We start from the raw sequence: 18824 nt of genomic DNA, 5'->3' as shown, positions 1-18824 counted from the left end.
TCTTGCAGACCCCTGTCCCAGATTTGAGACTTCCCCAACCTGGAGGACCAGTTCTACCTCCATGCACTGAGTTCTCTTTTTTGTTGCCTGCTATGACTCACAGAGCTACAATGGAAGTATCTGAAGCTTGCCTTCACATGGGCATCATGACCTTCACTGCTTTCCATTATATAGCCTCCGGTCAGACTGCACAGAAAAAAAACACTCCAACGCCACTTTTATTGTTGCATGTTATTTGTTGCCTAGCAATTGCTCGCTCATTTAGTGACATAAGAGCCTGCAAGTGCCATCACCTAGCAACAAATGTCGTCTCCTGTATGAATCTCAGAATGTATGCACTCCCCTTCCCTTTTGGCACAGGATTTAATGTAGAGTTACACTCGTAATTTCTCCTTTCATAGTGTATTCCCTTTTTAATGATACAAAGTATGCAGATTTATTACAGAAAATACGTTGTAAGGAAAAGTGTTCTAAATTTATCTTTGATAAATTGTTATTGACTTCCACAGTTTTTATTGTGAATGTGAATTAATGAGTTCAGAGATGCCCTACATAAATATTTTCCTACTGTAATTTTGAATATCTTTAACAAGAGCAAAGTTTTGTATGGGTAACAGACACACAAAGTAGTGAGATGTGATTATAGTCCACTGATTAGTAAGGGCGGCGATACACCAACTGCGTCAAGACATGGGACAAAAGACACAGTCTTGCTTCATTCATAATTGGTCAGCATGATGACTCAGACCAGTGTGCGGCGGTTTTCATAATCTCATTCGTTTCAATTGTGCTCCTTTCTTTGCGTCATGTTGCAGACATCATGTCTTGACCCTTGCCAGTGTGTGGCCTACCTAACCATTTAAAGACTGAATTTCTTCTATTATATGAAAGTTCGGTTTGTACCTGACGGGAAACAACTGATGCATATTGTGAGAACCATACAAAACACACAGATACACTCTATAGGCAGAATGCTGAGGTTCTGTATGTTAAAGCACGTGGTACATATAGAAGCAATGTGCTTGAAAGAGATAAATAAAAATATGAATCTCTGTTTTCTAATGCCAGATAGCTCAATCAAAATGTTGTTCTACTAATATTACTCATGTACAGTGAATACTCCTTGAACATTGGTACAAACTGCCACAAATATGTAAAGGAAACGGTACACAAAACTAAACTTCCATGCATGGTTGCAACAGTGGAACAGCTTGAAAATAAAGATAAGCAGAATTAAATTTTGGATGTTGAAATTCTGTAATTTCAAATAAAAGATACCGATGTGTTAAGACAGTCTTTGATACATTTTTGTCATTTAAGATCGATGAATGAAGGAATACTCATATGATTGTGCTTTTACAGGTTAAACATGTTTCAGTTTGAAAGCTGGTAGTATTATTTCATGCTTAAAAGTTCTGATATATTTAAATTTGTTAATTTAATTTTATGTCTTACATAGAGTGATTCATCCAACATTGTGAATTTTCATATTTATGAAATAAAAGAGAAAATCTTAACCGTTTCACTGTTAATGAAGAAAAATGTGACATTTGGCTGTTTGTTAGCTTTTCATCTTGGTGCTGAAATTTAGACATGTATGAAACGTTTAACTGCTGCATGTATTAAAAATATATACATATTTTCTTGCTTTAAAATGGAGTTTTTATCTAAGCTATATATTTTATTATTACAGTATTGCTTTATTGCTATGGAATTTCTGAAAAAGTAAATAAACTGATGTTCGACAAAATGGTTTTGCCCGCTTTTCTGCATGGTGGAACTGTTCTGTCACTAACAGCTAGAGAGTTAAACAGTTGTACATGCAATGAATTTATGACAGTTTTGCATATAACCATGTTTGTTTTCGTTACCAGTTCACGCTTGTGAAGCATGATGTTCAGTTGCACTGAATTATAAATTCAGACTCCTAAGCACAGCTACAATAGATATTCTGTATGAAGCAGGTAGCACTCTTGCTGACTGTGGTTAGATCCCATGAGTTATTCCGCTCATAAAAGAGTCAGTCTCATTGCCAAGTATGCGCTTATCATTCTACCAATACATAACATGGAAATGCTCTGCCAGTTTGCAAGAACTATATAAAACATTTGTGTTGGTGTTCTTCACATTACTGATTAATGTTTAAGACATCTTGTAAAGAAGAAATAGAAAATGGAAAAGAGAAAATTAGTGTAATAAAATGTATAATTATTAGAATTAGCATTATAGGAAGGAGGAGTCAGATTCTTAACTGCTCTTACACTAGCATCTGACAGATGATATGCCAAATACTGGGATTAATGTGTTCGGTTTTATTTTCGTGACTCAAAATTGAATACAGACTAGTTAATACTATACTGATATGTTGGGTTTTTGGACTTTATCCATCGTCCTAGTTTTTAAGATAACAAATATAAACACGACGTTTCGGAAACTGGATCTCTTTCCGTCCTCGGGTGAACCAGTGGACCAGTGATTGAGGCTAGCTCTTTCTAAGGGACCCAACTGAATAGGTGTTTTCCTTCACCTCAGGACAGAAACAGATCCAGTTTCCGAAACGTCGTGTTTTTATTTGTTATCTTATAAACCAGGACGATGGATAAAGTCCAAAAACCCAACATATCAGTGTGTTATACACCATCGTCAGAATCCTATAGTAACTACTTATAAATAATATATAAAACTCTAATTTGAATAATTTGTTCTCTTCATCTTTCATTAAATTTAATAGTAAAGTTTCATAACATTTGTCTGAAACTTCTCCAAACCAAATAAAAATTTGTGTTTGTTTAGGTTTGTTGCTACTACTCTGTTTCTTAACTTTCCTAGGTTCTCATTTTTAACATTGGGGGGCATCACAAGGTCTAGGATTGGCATTTGTGGCAGTTGCCTAGTGTAAGGACAGCATTTTGGGCACAGCAATGTTGGCTTACAGCTGCAGAGTAGTGAAATGGTTTCATAATATGTGAGGAACAGTGAACTTTGTGATTGAGGACAAGTAGAGTAACGCAGAAAAGAGAGCGAGATATTCATTGACAAATTCCATGTTGAACATTTTATATTAGTTTTATAATTTGGAATCAGTAATCATTTAGTATGAATTACTTAAGTACAGTATTTAAGTGAAAATAATAATATTTAATTGTAACTTAATGTAGACATAAAGAAGATTGAGTTTAATATCAATATGTATCAACATTGTCCAGTTTGCAGTGTTCTGAAATATTTCAGTGTTCTGGTACCAGTCAGAAGGACATTGAATTTTGGGTATTGTTGTATGTACAGTATATGTCTGAAAATGTGGGATAAACGAAATAATGATATACATGTATGATGTATCAAGAGTGTTATTAATTATATCCTGATAGGGTGTAACTCTGGGGAAAAGCTGGCCAATGACACCATCAAACCAGTAAAACATGCACGCTCATTGTTTTCAGGCATCTTACACTGGGCTACTGCCTTCAAACCACTGATGGGCTACATAATAAAAATACAGGATTTTCTGCTGTGGGGGAAGGATGACACAGAGACAGCCAGGTGCCCCAAATAGATATATTAAGACATCTCATAAAGGTGAGGAAAGGCCAAGTGAACTTGGATATTTAGAGGGAAGAAGTGATACACTGCCTGGTTTAACGATCGTACATAATACATCATCATCTGCATCCGAAGGTGGTGACAGTGTTTCCAGTGAAGAGCATTTAGAGGTAACGATAGGCAGTATCGCAGTATCTGATCCTGGATCATAGCCACTAAAACTGATGGACTCACCTTGTGTTTCTGTTGTAAAACAGGCATTATCTGAACCTTACCCAGCGTATGAGTATGCCAAAGAGGCGGTTCATTGCAGATTACTGTAGTGAATGCAAAATGTAGGCTGAAAAATGGGGAAGAGGTAAACTGCGTATGGTTAATGTACTCAGCAATTGAAAATGCTGTATTTTACTTTGCTGCAAACTATGTAGTTCACTCGCTGTTGCGCTAACAAAATTTGGTTTTATGATTGGAGAAATACTACACACTGAAAGACCACGAGACATCAAAGCACTGAAGTCCATAAAATGAACAGAACTGTCTGACGGACTAAGCAGCAATACAACCACTGGCAAAAGAAATCCACGTTCACTGAACACCAAAAACCGCCATTAGCATGCAGTGCTTGGATGCCTAGTAGCAATTATCCAATTTGTTGTCCAATAGACTTGAACATTTAGGGGGTCAAGTGATGTACTCCACAAAGAGAACAATGGACATGAGTAAAGTTACTGTAACTCTTTGCAAAATTTAATTCAATTATGGAAAAACATTGTAGAAGAATTTGTGACAAAGATGCTCTTGCTCTTTCATTAATTACTCTACAAGAATTTTGGAGATAGAAAGTAACAACAGGTATAGGAAATAACAAGGAACTGGCCTATATGGCATGCTTAATAAATCCTGTCATCCAACCCAGTTTGGACTATACTGGTAAAAGCCAACAATGATTTAACCAACCAATGAAAACTCATAATTGTCCAAAACATGGTGGAGACCAGGAGGAATCTGCACCATCACTGAAAGAAGAGCAATTGTACAATGTCCTGTATGGAGTGTACACAAAGCTACTACATGACTTGATGACAGTCCTCAGAGAGAGCGCTGCCAAAGGAGAGAAGAAAGACCATTTCTGAATCTACATCAGACTAGGAATTCCAGGAGCAGAGAAGGCAAAGACACAAACCTTCAGATGATGCCAACAAAAGAACCAAGAAACCAGGAACTTCCACCAAAGGACTCTCAGTCATGGTCGAAAGATAAAGTTCTCACGCAGAACTTCTTTATCCCCCAAGACCAACTGAAATGGAGGCTGACCATAGCGACAACACAGACCTCCACCAGGAGTCAGCAACAGCAGGTGCCATCCCCTCAGGCAGGTAGGCCGCCTTCTATTATACTAACCTCTTAAGTAAACCTAATACAATTGCAAAGGCAACTGAAGGGCTTACTAACAGACAACTTAAAGCTCCGTAGCAACAGAGACGGGACCAGAGTTGTCACGAAAGAAATGCCAGATTTTTCAACCATCCTCTCTCACTTCAAGAGCCAATAACCCCTATACTTCACATTCTATACTGAATCCCAGAAGCATATAAAGACTGTGATATGGCACCTTCCATTCACCACTCCTGCAGAGGACATCTAAGATGGGTTAATGGACCTTGGCCTTGACGATACTAGCATCAAACAAATGTCAGCCACCCATCAATCACCTGCAGAAGTGACATTCATAGTAAACCTTCCCCTCTTCCTCGTAATCTTACATAGGATGTCCAAGTCCCAGGAGATATTCGAATTGATGATCCTGTGTCATGTTGCAATCAGGAGAGAGGCAAACAAAGCCCAGACAGAGCTCATACAGTGTCACATCTGGGCTAACTGTAAGCAACCTTCCCGTTCTATACAGGGTGTCCCAGGAGGAATGTGCCAAACTTCGGGAGGGTGTTCCTTATGTTAAAGTATGCCGATATAACCCAAAACACCTATGTCCAAAGTTGAACGGTTACGGAGATAATGGCCCAAGAAAAGTGTGGTCTTCTGGCAGGTCCAAGCACTGTACCTCGCTGTACCTCTCAGCTGAGAGCCCTTATCTATGTTTGTCCTTGAGTGCGATGATACTCCCTAGCCGTGCTTATGTAGTTGGCTCATACCAGAACGCGCAGTCAGCACGTTACGTCATCGCTCGCCAGTCATGTGTTATGTATACTGCTTGGAAACCTAAGGACAATTATGACATGGCGAGCGAGTATTTTGTACTTCAATTTTATGGCTTTCCGTCACTCACAAGTTGGTTTGATGTTACGTACATTATTAACATTACAGAATCCACATATTCCTGCCAGTTTTAATATGTATTTTGTAATCAACAAGTGTGTAACCCCGGTCAAAGTTTGACACTTCTCGGGCCATTATCTCCGTAACCGTTCAACTTTGGACATAGGTGTTTTGGGTTATATCGGCATACTTTAACATAAGGAACACCCTCCCGAAGTTTGGCACATTCCTCCTGGGACACCCTGTATGGTGTGGGTGTGGCCACAAACACTGAAGAGTTCCTGGAAAGGGGTAATGCAGCATTGATATCGACATGCTGCAACTGCAAGTTGGTGGGCGGAAACGAACCTCAACCCTCCAACTACTGAGGCTGCAATTATGCTGAGGACGAGATTGTAAAGTTAAAGTTGCAGAGAGAGCTCAAGACTACAACAGGAAGTGCTGTCTCTTCCAACCACACCCCCCCTGGACTGTTTTGCAAAGGCCTGCCCTACCACAGTGGGAGAAAGGGTAATGAGGCACAACCATCAACATGTCAGTCAGTTTATACCCCCAATGTAAACAGTTCATCTCTGAACGAGGCACCATGCTGCAAGCCGAAAGGTCGTGGGTTCAAGTCTGATGAGGTCGCTGGATTTTTTTTTCAATCTACCTCATCCTTCCAGCTGCACTATGGCATTCAGGTCAACTCTGCCTCTAACAGAAATGAGTGCCAGGAATTGTAAATGATGTACAAACATCAAATTATTAAAAACAATTCTCAGCTTCATACTTATTATGGCATAAAATGAATGGGATTGAGGAAAAAGGGCAGACATCCAATTATTTACGGAACAGTTAACTTCTGAACCTATGTAAGTGTACTGATATGGACAATTTATGAATTAAAAGAAATAAATATAAAAGTATTTATAATGCCTATTAGGTTCTGTATCTTAATATTTAAATTAGCTAATTTAAGTTCCAATAATGCACAATATTTTATTACCATATGTGATATAGGCCTGATGGGTAGGTACACTGTTGTATAAATTTGGCTGAACCCCTGTTAAATCTATGAATTAGCTGTTGTCTTTTATACAGCAGTTATATACACACAACAAATTCATACACATGGTAGACTTTATAAACATAAAAAATGGTTCACTTCAGAATACATAACTAGACACATTCTCATTAAAATTATTATTAACACAGCATTTTGACTAATCAATAACGTCTGCAAAGCTTGGCATGTACATACAGTATTTTAAAAGAGCATGATCAGTGTTATTGTGTAAGCAATTCAGCAAAACATTTGTTCATTACTGTGATATAAAATCTACTGCATTACAATGCAACTACACGAAAATAAATGAGAAGTTTTGAACTGAGATCAGATTTAAGATATTTAGTGGAATCATTCATGATGTCAATACTGACAGGTGTGAGTGTCGTTTTAATATTTTCTGATGAGTGCAATGTAATGCTGTTATTGTTGTTATGGATTACAGCTCCATGAAAATGCTTATAACCTTTGGTGTCCCTCAGTCTCAACAAACAACAAAATTACTTTCATATGCACAAAAGCAAAAACAAACAAAATTATTACAATATGAAGTAGGTTCCACTATAAGAAAACCTGGTTGTTATCTATGTACACTTCTGGCAAGAATGAAGGCAAGATGTTCATCAACTGAGTTTAAAAAGATACAGAAAATGAGGAGTATAAGGAACATCACAATTTACATGACAAAATTTCCAATATTTTAAGTCAAAATTAGGTAATTTTTACTTCAACTCATTTGACACTAAGAGGACTCTCATGAACATGGTAGCGAACTTTCGTGTTTGAGAAAAGCAGGAAATTCTTGACAACTGAGCCACTTACAGCATTTAAATGACTATGCTGCATGAAATTCATGATCAATGAAAGTCACATGTTCATTCACCTGCCCCTGTAGTTGCTAAGAGCATTTCCAGCCGTGGCTTTTTCATAGCATAATGTGCTGAAGCTTAATACCAAAATCTGTTTTACATAAGAGTGCAGCTAAACTCTGCCTATGATTTACCTGAATAAGACATTATACCCTTCTTTAATCAATAAATACACTTTGATTTTGGATGCCACAGAAGTTAATGGAATAATAACTAGTATGTTGTAAATGAAGTTTACAAGTTACATGTCAAACTCTGGAGAACAAATACCCTGTGTTACACAAATAATCATATTTGTAAAAGAAAACATGAAATTACCAGCAGACTGATCACTGAACCTACCTCACATGTAATACTATTAATAAAACTCTTCTGGAAAGAATTTCTGTACATATGTTATACCTGTACATGTACAAAGAGATGCAAAACAAATCAAATTATTTACACACAAAATTATATTTCAGTTTTATGTAAAACTGCTGGTCAAATCACATATATATCTATAATTTAGCTACAAATTAACACAAATTACTTTGTTTAATGTTTCATTTCTGTGTGGATTTATCACAACCACATTAACAATTAATGTTAACATGTAAATATATATCACTCTACATTGATAAGAGAAATAATGCAAAATATTACTTGTCTCTCTATTATTTATCTGTCCAAATTGAGGCCAATATTTATGGCAGTGTTGAAAACACAGCGAAGTTGAACAGTGATCTGATCATTACTTGAAACAGTAGGCAACTGTGGACAAATCAAACTTCATCAGATATATCTAAGTGCAATACAATAGGCCACAGAGCAGAAGCCAGTGGAGCTGTGCTTAGCTTTGAGTACACACAGACCAACATCAGTCTCACCAGTCAAAAAGATCTTTATTCTAAGATTTTTTCTCATTTAAAAATACAATAAACTCCCCACTATCCAGCATGTATTGGGACTGGAGTCAGCCAGTTACAAGAATCTACCAGTTGCATAAAAAAAAACTCCTACAGAAACTCAGCACAAATTAAAAGCATGTTCTCACTTTAATTGTTGCATGGAAGTCTTCCAAGGTGATACAGCAGTTTAATGGGTGGAGCATTTCAGATACATATACTATGAGATCACAAATTCAAGTAGGCATTAGCCTCTTCTGTAATGGCACCTATGTGAGGGATGATGTTGGGTAGTGCTGCTGTGGCAGTTGGAGAACTACCATGTGGTTAGTGAACATATGCACATCACAAACTTGTTTTTGATTGGCGATAAAAAAATTATTTTGTTTTTAACATTTTCTGGTTAGACGAGAATTCCAGATCCTCAGATACTGGATAACAAGGAGTTTAGTGAATACCATAAAGGCCTGAAGTACCTACTGAAGATTGCCATTGACTTTAACTGCTGTCTTCAAAGAAGAACATCTGCTTTCATACATTACGAACAAATTGTACACACTACTACCACCAATAAGGCAACAAAAGTTAAGTAGACCACTCACCCATACTTATTAGCCACGCAACATTCATTAAGGAGTTAAAACCCTTTATTTTTGAGCATACGGAATTAAGAAAAAAAAAAAGAAATTGAAATTAGTAATTCAATACTGCTGAGCTGGAAGTATGAAACGAATCACAATTATTATTTTTGCAGTTCTGGGCTAGTATTCCAAACAGAACACAGTGTGTCGGTGACTTAGGTTGTCCAGGGATTGAGATCAGTTTTAACAGACTCTAATGAGTAGGCGCCTCCTCACCTATTCACTGAAGGATGGAGAAATACCCATCCTAAAATGTTGTTCTGTTTGGAGTTCTAGATGACTGACAAAGCCCAGAAACTCAGTAATCCTTAGTATACTGCATCATCAGAATTTAGGTCACAGTTATGCCATTACATTTTCTGAAGTGTGTCTACTAAATGAACTGATGAACACAAAATTGATAAAAATACTGAATGAAACTAACGCAAATTCTGAGCCACAGAAACCAAGATCTGTGAAATTAAACCACATGGCCTTCAAGAAGAATCATATTTAGAAGTGCCATGCTATGTGCATTAAATGTGTTTAAATCTGTGGTATTTGGAACACAACTTTCCCAACAGATCGGAACTGAAAGTCAGAAAAATTTGGTCAATTTTAATTTTTTGAGACTAGACTGCTGAAAATCAAGATGCAATGGTGAAACTGTGTAGACTGATTCCTCAACTTACAATTAGGTGTTTCTACTTGTGAAATGTCAAGGTTTTCATGCTAGTGGTCTTCTGGATTATGACACCATGTAATCTGGTAGGAGGGTATCAACATTTCAGAGAATACATACTTCCATCTTACCCTGAAAATTGAGGTAATATATATTTGGCACCCACCTAGCAGGTTATATGGCATCATAACCCAGAAGACCAAAATATGTTTCATACTTTCAGTAAGACAAGATCAGCTGTTACTATTTGAACTACATTTAAAGATTCTGGGATAATATGAATACATCTCTGTGTTGATGTGATTTACCCAAGAACAATATGTTCACACTCACCCATTTTTCCATGAACATTAATGGCCAATACCTTAATTTTTCAAATGACACACAAAAGTGACTCTTGTATATTTCCTTATTGATAAACATAATATTTAATCATATTTTTCTGGTGTCTGTAGACCAACAACCTTATAGTAATTCTAACATTACTATATATTCAGGAAAAAAGATAGCTTGTGAAAAATGGAATGCAATATATATTGATGACATGCCTCTCATTTATATACATTCATTCTCCTTATGAAATCTGAATTACAATATAGTTTATGCTACAGGATTTATACCAAAGGGGGCTCTTTTTCCTCTAAAAACACAGTCATATGACACTGCATCATGGTGTCTCCAATTTCAGATATCCAAACGTTATAAACACACTGAAATTTCTACCAACTTCAAATCTGATTTGTGGCCGACATAAAAGAGAACAGTTATAAATTTTCCTGTAGTCCTGCTTCAACCTACAGCCTAACCACACCCTGGCCCATGAATTATATTGTAATGGAATTGTTCAATGCACTGCCAGGCAACAGCACTGTAAACACAGTCCAACACACAACAAAAGAGGAAGCTGTGTTTTCTGTAAAACCAACCAATGTGCCAATAGAATGCCTGGATAGCAATCACGTGTTATGTGTTTATTGTAGGTCCAGGTCTGTTCCGTGGCTATACAAGAAAGAATGACAGAATGTGTTGAGGGCAGTTATGAGTTAGTCATGAGCTGGAAGAGCCCATAACAATGTTTAGTTCTGAGGTTCAAGAGTGACTGAAGATGAAATAGCAAGAAGACTTCATAGTGATTTGAGATGCTAATTTCTTTCTTGAGATCTGTAGCTAGGAGAAAACTAGTGGAAACAGAATCCTAGTGCGTGTGCAATGGTGGACTGGAAAGTGTGTAAATAGCAATAGTCCTATAATTACATCTAATTACTGGTGGTGTGTATCAGGAGTAAATAAACCCATTCATCCAATCCAGAACCCGCATTATTAGTCACTGACAGACACTATCTATAGCTGGCCTGGCAATCCTTAGGATGGTTTCAAAGTATTACTCTCCATGCCATAACAAAACAAATCTTATCTGTTGCATGTCTGTATAGTGAGGGTTGTCTGGTGTTGAAGGCTTCCAGCATCCCCTAATAATACATCGCAGCTTCAAAATGCTCACCAATAAAAATTCCAAAATCACACTCTTACACTTTATTTGTCCTCCCTTTTTATTCCTCATATGGAACATGTACATCATTATATCTCGGAGGGTCTAAATGGCCAATAATTTCTGGAATTACCTCAAGCCTAGTAAATTATTTCTCCAAAACAAGCAGTTAACACAAATGAGGTAATCTCCTGGCCTTTTCAACTTATTTCTGCACAAGGGCATGTTGGAAGTCCTTCTGAGTCATTTTCATACCAGTTACAAAACTCTTGAAATACTTGCAGTTCTCTTCATTCATCCATTCCTTCTTTATTGTTCCATACAACTGTGCAAAGACCTTCAAAAACAATTCTTCTTACATCATTTGCTTTTCACATGGTCTCAGACTAACTATTTCTCCTCAAGATTTTTATATTTCAAAAATATAGGTGTAATGGTTTATTACTTATGGTGGTGTGATCAACTTATCGGTGGGTATACAACAAAATACTGAAAAAATGCATCCATCAACTTCATTGTGACTGTGTCTGTCTCAGCATATAATAGTAACAAAGCACTTACATGAAGACCCATGTGTCTCTGCATACATCTTATATGTAAATCACTAGATATTTATCAGAGCCAAAAATGTTTTGAATAAATGTTGTAGAGAGGAATAAAGCCCTGTGTAAAATCTCATGCTATATAAGATCATCTGCCACAGTGTGTAAGCAGCCTGCTTTGGGCAGCAAATCGGTCATATTTGGCATGAAGACTATACACCAAAGACTTATGACAAAAGTGGCATAAGTATATCCATGAGAAAATATTGGTTAGGCTATTTTCCCCTTTTGGATAATAACTTGTGAACTATAAACAGTCAGTCCAGTGTTATCAAAATCTTAGAAGGAAGCTATTAACTCTCTATCACAAAGAAATTACTGTTCATTCACCTAGCTATTATATCAAATGTACATGATCAGAGTCACAGATTGACATGTTGCAAAGGATATAGTTTTATTATGGGGCCACAGATCAAAGCACTATGGTACAGCTGTCGTTTATTACAGTGCCTGTAAGTCTACTAACTCCCCATATTTCAAAGCATAAATGACAAGATGTATGAATATACACAAAACACTTCTAAAGGACTGCTCACTAACTTCATACATGAAGACTGCTAATTTTGAAAATCTGTACACAGCTACATGGATTCATTCTCAATAACCTAATTTTTTATTTGCCTTTAAAATATGTAGTAAATACAATTTACTTTCCAACACTTAGCACACGAGAAGTTTAAAAATTGTGTTTTAATTCAGGCCAAGTGTATAAACAGGAAACTTAAAAATTGGTTTGTAAGGGGTTAGTTTGTTGGTTGTAAATGTTTGATTTGTTGGAAATTATCAGAAAAACTGCCTTACCCATGGGTTAATGGACCTTTACAACATGGGTATACAAGACATGCATTCCTCACAGAACACAAGAATAAAGTAAGTGCATTGTAACTGACAATCTAATCCTTCAATAGGAAGACTGGATGTAACAGAAAGAGTTAATTATTTTTTCAAGCTCCCTGCACATCACTGAATCAGATACTCCTCCTGTAAAGTCAGGCCCTTGGTCATTTGGAAGCAGAACTGACAAACCTACAACTAAACACAATGCAAATAAAAGTTACCCATGCTACAGCAGACACTGGAATTGCTATGTCCCATGCACATTTCTGGTACCTACATAAAAAGTTGACATTCGAACATTTAAATTGTTCATGGAAAACAGGCTGAACTTCCTTTGGATATTTTCTGTGAGTTCTTTAATTGTGTGAGGGTTTAATGTGAAAACTTTTTACTTTACAGCTCCCTGTAAGCTTGAGGTCAGGAGAGTACGCTGGCCAGAAACCACTAGTAATAATTTTGCCTCCATGCATAACACTCAGTGTTTATGGGTGCCCTCTGCAGTTTGTTTCAGTTTCTTGTCCAGCAAGATCCTGTGCCTCTGAATTTATTTACAGTTCTTTAAATGATTCTTCTAAAGGGAAATGTACCATCCTGAAATTTATGCCAGAATATTCTAGTTTTTTCTGCAGAACCACTTTTCACAAAGCTATCATACAAGAACACTCATTGCTTCAATGTGCATTACTTGGCATTTTAAATGAGTAAATGCTTCTCACGGGTCAAGTATAATACAGAAGCAGGCATTCAAGCATTTTGAGGTTTGAGATATATGAATGGGCAGATGTCCAAAAATTTGAAAGGCATTCAAAACAATTCTCTATACAATGACATCTAAACAAAATTACGTACTTCTTAAATATGGTATAACCATGAATTAACATTAAAGTACAATAACTGTAATGTTACACACAGTTAATAACACAGAATTTTACCTTCTGGCTAACGTAACACTACCGAAATTGTTAAATTATAATCTTCATCAGGTATTATATCTTCTTTCCATTTTTGCATACTACACTACTATACTGGCAGAGAAGTAACATGGTTTAACCATGAATACATTAAGTAGTAAGGTTTGCATATCATTACCTAAAATAATTAGTTTTGCACATGCTGCACATTGAACTTATTACCTCACTTTATTTAAATATGCAATCATGTTGAGCTATTTTTCTGCATAATGCACCATAAACATGTAGAGCCTACAAAGAGACTTATCTTCTGGGATGCAACACTATGTAGTCTGGTAGTTCACCACTGCTTCAGAGGGCTACACTGCCTCCATCTTCAGGATCACAGAGTGAACCAGCAATGAGCAAAATGCTAGTAGATAGCTGAGTGAGGGATGCACCCTTCTCAAGGCACACAAATGCCAGATTTTTCTGTTACAGCCGCCTACAACTCCTGTTGCTCTGCAGTTCAACTTATACCTCCTACTTGTTACTCTTGTCATTTTTCTCATGCTTTCTCCCACTTCTCCATTTTTGTAAATATGGCTGCTTTTAAGGACAACATACTTTAGTCCTCTCCTTGCTCCTACTGGTTATCTCTGGGCTCCTACCCAGGCCAACATCCAAACATATTTTGCAACTGCATCTTATTAATCTTGCTATTTCTTTTTTGGCCACCGGTTGCTTGGTTCACAATTCAGCCATGAAGATGGTAGCAGTACATTCCTCAGAAACATCAGTGAATGCCTACCAGAATATATGGTGTCACATCCCAGATGATAGTCCCCTTCACAGTAACCACTGTGAGAACCGCAAATCCAACATATATAACATCTGTTCTATACAAAATGACCTTATTCATCTACATGGACTAGGGCACTGGAAAGCTGAATTTAATATTATAAAAATTACATTAGATTACACTAACATGTGGTATGACCACGCTTTTTCCAAACTAAGTTATTTAAGATACACAGTATCCTAATTCAGAAGACAAAGAAGTTACAGAATAATTTTAACATATATAACACTTAGGTTTAACCCATCACATGGGAAGGAATGTCTGACATATAATCTAGGAATCATCATAGATTTAAAAATTGTATTGTCCAATTATATTAAAACAATGATTTAAATTGTGTACATATTTCACCCATTAATATCAAAATAATGTTGCTGGAGTGTGACAGAGACAACAAGTCTGCTTGTTACAAGCAATGCTCCTTTGTATGTCCAGTTTCAGTCTCGATTCTGCAGTACTAGCATCAAGATGAGAATGAAAGCACAAAAACAGTACTGCCAGAAGGAGAAGATATTTTCTTCCCTTTCCAACAGGCCAAACTGTTAGGTCACTTTATCCCAAGCACACTGCAGACCGGTACATCCTTTTAATAAAATATCCCAGTTCCCACACATTTATAGACATTTAACTCATCAGCACATGGAGCAACTTCACTTATATTTTGAAGGTGCAAATGGTGCTTTGGAAGTAAACTATATGATTAATGCATGTAGGGAGTTTAGTAGTGGTTCATGGAATTGAATCTCTCAAAGCAAGAACCAGTATGCAGTAGAACAGGGCAGAAACTGAAAATATAGTGTCTTGTTATACTCGTGTGCAGCACAAATCCTACACTTGCTGGCTGGCTGGAAACCTCTTTCATTGACCAGATATAATCTTCCCCATGGACAGTACCTAAATGAGGTGGCTATGTCAGTGTCTTGTTTCTTTGTCAGTGCTTTCATTACCAGATACATCTGAAAAAAATCTCCATAAAGTTCTGACAAAAGGTCATCATCAGAAATAACTCTGCTATTCAAATCCATATTTGATAATTCAAAATATCATACAGAAATACATGGAACACAGCAGAATGAACGCATGATTTTGCACTCTTACTGCATCTAAGGGCATGGATTAGTAGTGATCTGTATCTGGTGGAAAGCAGAGCAATAAAATTTGACTGTCAGCAACTTCAGACACCACAATGATCCTATATTTCAATCAGTATTTACAACAGACTGCATGGTGGTTCAAGGGAAATGAGCAGACTAAATGGTAGAACTGTTCTGGGTAGTCATGGAAGGTCAGAGGTTACATGTGGTCAATGTGTATTGTTAGAACTAAACATTCCTCTTCAAGCTGTAAATAACCTTGTGTCAATTTGTCAGCCAGCAACACCCACAAGGCAAAGAATAACACAGTAATGCTGATAAAAATGAAGAACTACATGGTACATACACAGTGCATGGGATTTAAATCACAGTTTTTTGACAGACCCGTCCACAGTGTGTTTCATAACATAATTTGGGGGAATATATATAATACTTGTAATGTCCAGAATGTAATTCAATGGATTATGCACCAGACTGTTAGTTTCTTTGCTCTGAGATATCCAAACGGTTCATCCACTGCACAATGTTGGGCTGTGTTATCCCTGCTTAGTCTGCACAAGTCAGCTGGACTTTCTGGCTCCAAGGTAAGCCTTGCGACAGTTGCACAGCCACTTGATGATGCGTGCATTTCGTTCAACAATGGAGAGTTGTTCTGCAGGCCTCTGTAGGTTACCTGATCCCACACTGCCAGGTCCAGTTGCCCCAGCACACCCCCATGGACTTGTCCCTGATTCCACTGAACTCACACTCTCAAAAAACACAGGTGATGATGATCCAGATGCAGGCGCTGATAAGGACCTATACATACATATGTTCACACATATATGTACATATATGCATACACATTTTGTCAAATGTATTGCTATTACTCATTTGGATTTTCTGGTAGAGATAGTAAATCAAAAACGTTAAGCACCAATATGCCCTAGTAACAGATACCAATTCTGTGCAGAAAATGTATGTTCAATGAACCTTATAATCCTTATTCTCTACAAATGCCCTATGCACAGAGAAAAAATGACATGGTCAGATTTGTTTCTGTAAGTTCCAGAACTTCTTTCTACATTTTAACCTTCTGATTTATAGATTACTAGACACTCACTCAGACCAACGAGTGAAGTCTTTTCACATTCCAACCCCTGTCTAGGAGAAGGCTCACATTCCAGAATCTGAATATTCCTGCTAAGTCCTAACCATGGAGAAATGTACAACATGTAACATCCTCCAATATCCTCATCAGTCAATTAATTTGTTTCATTGTGTAGTATGTCATGTATAGTATCTTCCCCTCCTTGTCACACAGGTTTCCCCTTCCCCTGTTCTTCCACTGACACTGGAGGATAATATCAGAAAACACAACTACACACACATCTACTGTGTTTCAATGAGTGACAACTACAATTTTTTTTAAAAAACCTAATTATGGGAACAATATGGAACACACTTGAATGCAAAATCTTGATCTAATACACCTGTGTAAAGATGGCAGCTCATCAAATAGTGAAATAGGAAGGCCATGTGGATGAACTTTCTAACAGTTTACAATAGTGAAGAAGAAAAACACAACATATGAGAGCTATTTGGAAAGTAACCTCTGGTGAGCTGTTAACAAAACAAACAATGAAAAAAAATTATACACAAAAAACATGTACATGCTTCAGCTAGTTATCAATGCAGTCATCACCAGAACTAAGGCACTAGTATTGGGGAATAAGTTTTTGTATGCCTGTGTCAAAGAAGTTTGCTGCCTGTGAGCTTCCTTCCATCAACTCCTCATGACTGTTCAAGCACTGTGATCTCACCCAGTTCTTCAGGTAAGTAAACAGGTGGCAGTCATGTACTGTCATGGAAGAGCACTACAAGCACACTGTATGTCAGCATTCCATGCCCGTTGTTCTGAATGAATCTATGCAGATTTTTAGTGTTTCACAATACACTTGTTACATTACTGTGGTCCCCTCCTGCACGAACTCCACCAACAGCACTCCTTTCTTGTCCCAAGAAACAGCTGACAGCAAACGTTTTTTTAAACTTGTTCAGCTTGTTTGGTGAATATGGGCACATCCACTGCTTTGACTCCTTTTGGTTTCACCATTCACAAATGAAACCCAGGTTTCATCACCTGTTACTCATATGTTGTGCCTGAGAAATTCAATACCATTTTTGTGGTATTGCTCTCAAGAAGTCAAAGCGATTCTCTGCATTTTGTGTGTACCTGTGAGCAGTTTTTGAACCTATCTTGCACAAATCTTGTGATTACCTAGCATAACTGTGATACTCTCATGCAGAGCACTGCATGAGATTTGAAAAAATTCATGCAAAAGTTCTGAAAATGAAATTTTTGGTCAACACTTTGACTACAGATGGCCGATCACTTCATTCTTCATCATGAACATTTGTTCACATATCTCTGAACATTTCACACCATTGGCTTAGAGTTCCTTTGCTCAATATATTTTGGTCGTAAACCACACATAATTCACAATGGATTTCCTGGATTTCCGCAGCATTCAAATTTCAGCATGAAGAAAGAAGATAACAGTGTGAATTTTGAAGCTGGCACGATTATCAATCACAGGACACATCATAACTCATTCTGCAGAGACATGAACAAACACTAGGTGACTAGTTATGCGAGTCATATGATGCTACTTCACATGTGCAAGCTCTCTCCCACTCCTACATTACTTACCTAAAATAAACAGAGGTTACTTTCCAAATTGCCCTCACATACAGTTGCCACCATTAATCTAAAACCTTGACCTTCATTGACCTTTAAATTGCCTAACAACATTGCATCAGTCCAAAACAAGGAACACAGCTGTCAACTCTCAAGTCAAGTAGTGCAAAACCAATTTTCAATCCCCTTTCACCCTTTTTCCTACAGTTACTGAGTCATGGCCAAACTCACAGATTGTTGGCGATAACTATACTAAACAAAAGTGACCAAAAAGCTTATTTCCCCATTACATAAAGTCACAACATGTCACTGTGAAAAGTAGCAATGTCATGACATCTAGATTAATATATTGCAAATTTATTGTCAGAGAATAAATAAATAAATAAATAAAAAAAGTTCAATTTCTGGTAACATCTGTCATGACTGTACTTCACATTATCATGACTACAA

The 18824-nt window shown here is 37.1% G+C and overlaps 1 protein-coding gene across 3 annotated transcripts in view; it reads right to left on the bottom strand.

Annotated features, from left to right (window-relative positions):
* Window positions 1–6769: 6769 nt before the first annotated feature.
* The window catches only part of LOC111871698 (putative uncharacterized protein DDB_G0290521), a 270586-nt gene continuing 258531 nt past the window's right edge, over window positions 6770–18824 (bottom strand). For all 3 annotated transcript variants that reach the window (XM_033754361.1, XM_023864965.2, XM_023864966.2), the window contains one exon: window positions 6770–16492. In XM_033754361.1, coding sequence (XP_033610252.1) covers window positions 16255–16492 — 238 coding nt within the window. In that variant the 3' untranslated portion in view covers window positions 6770–16254. The remainder of the gene's footprint in view (window positions 16493–18824) is intronic.

This window comes from Cryptotermes secundus, unplaced genomic scaffold (assembly GCF_002891405.2).
Source record: "Cryptotermes secundus unplaced genomic scaffold, Csec_1.0 scaffold299, whole genome shotgun sequence".
In the NCBI taxonomy this organism is placed as follows: domain Eukaryota; kingdom Metazoa; phylum Arthropoda; class Insecta; order Blattodea; family Kalotermitidae; genus Cryptotermes; species Cryptotermes secundus.
This window is presented reverse-complemented; position numbering and strand designations above follow the sequence as displayed.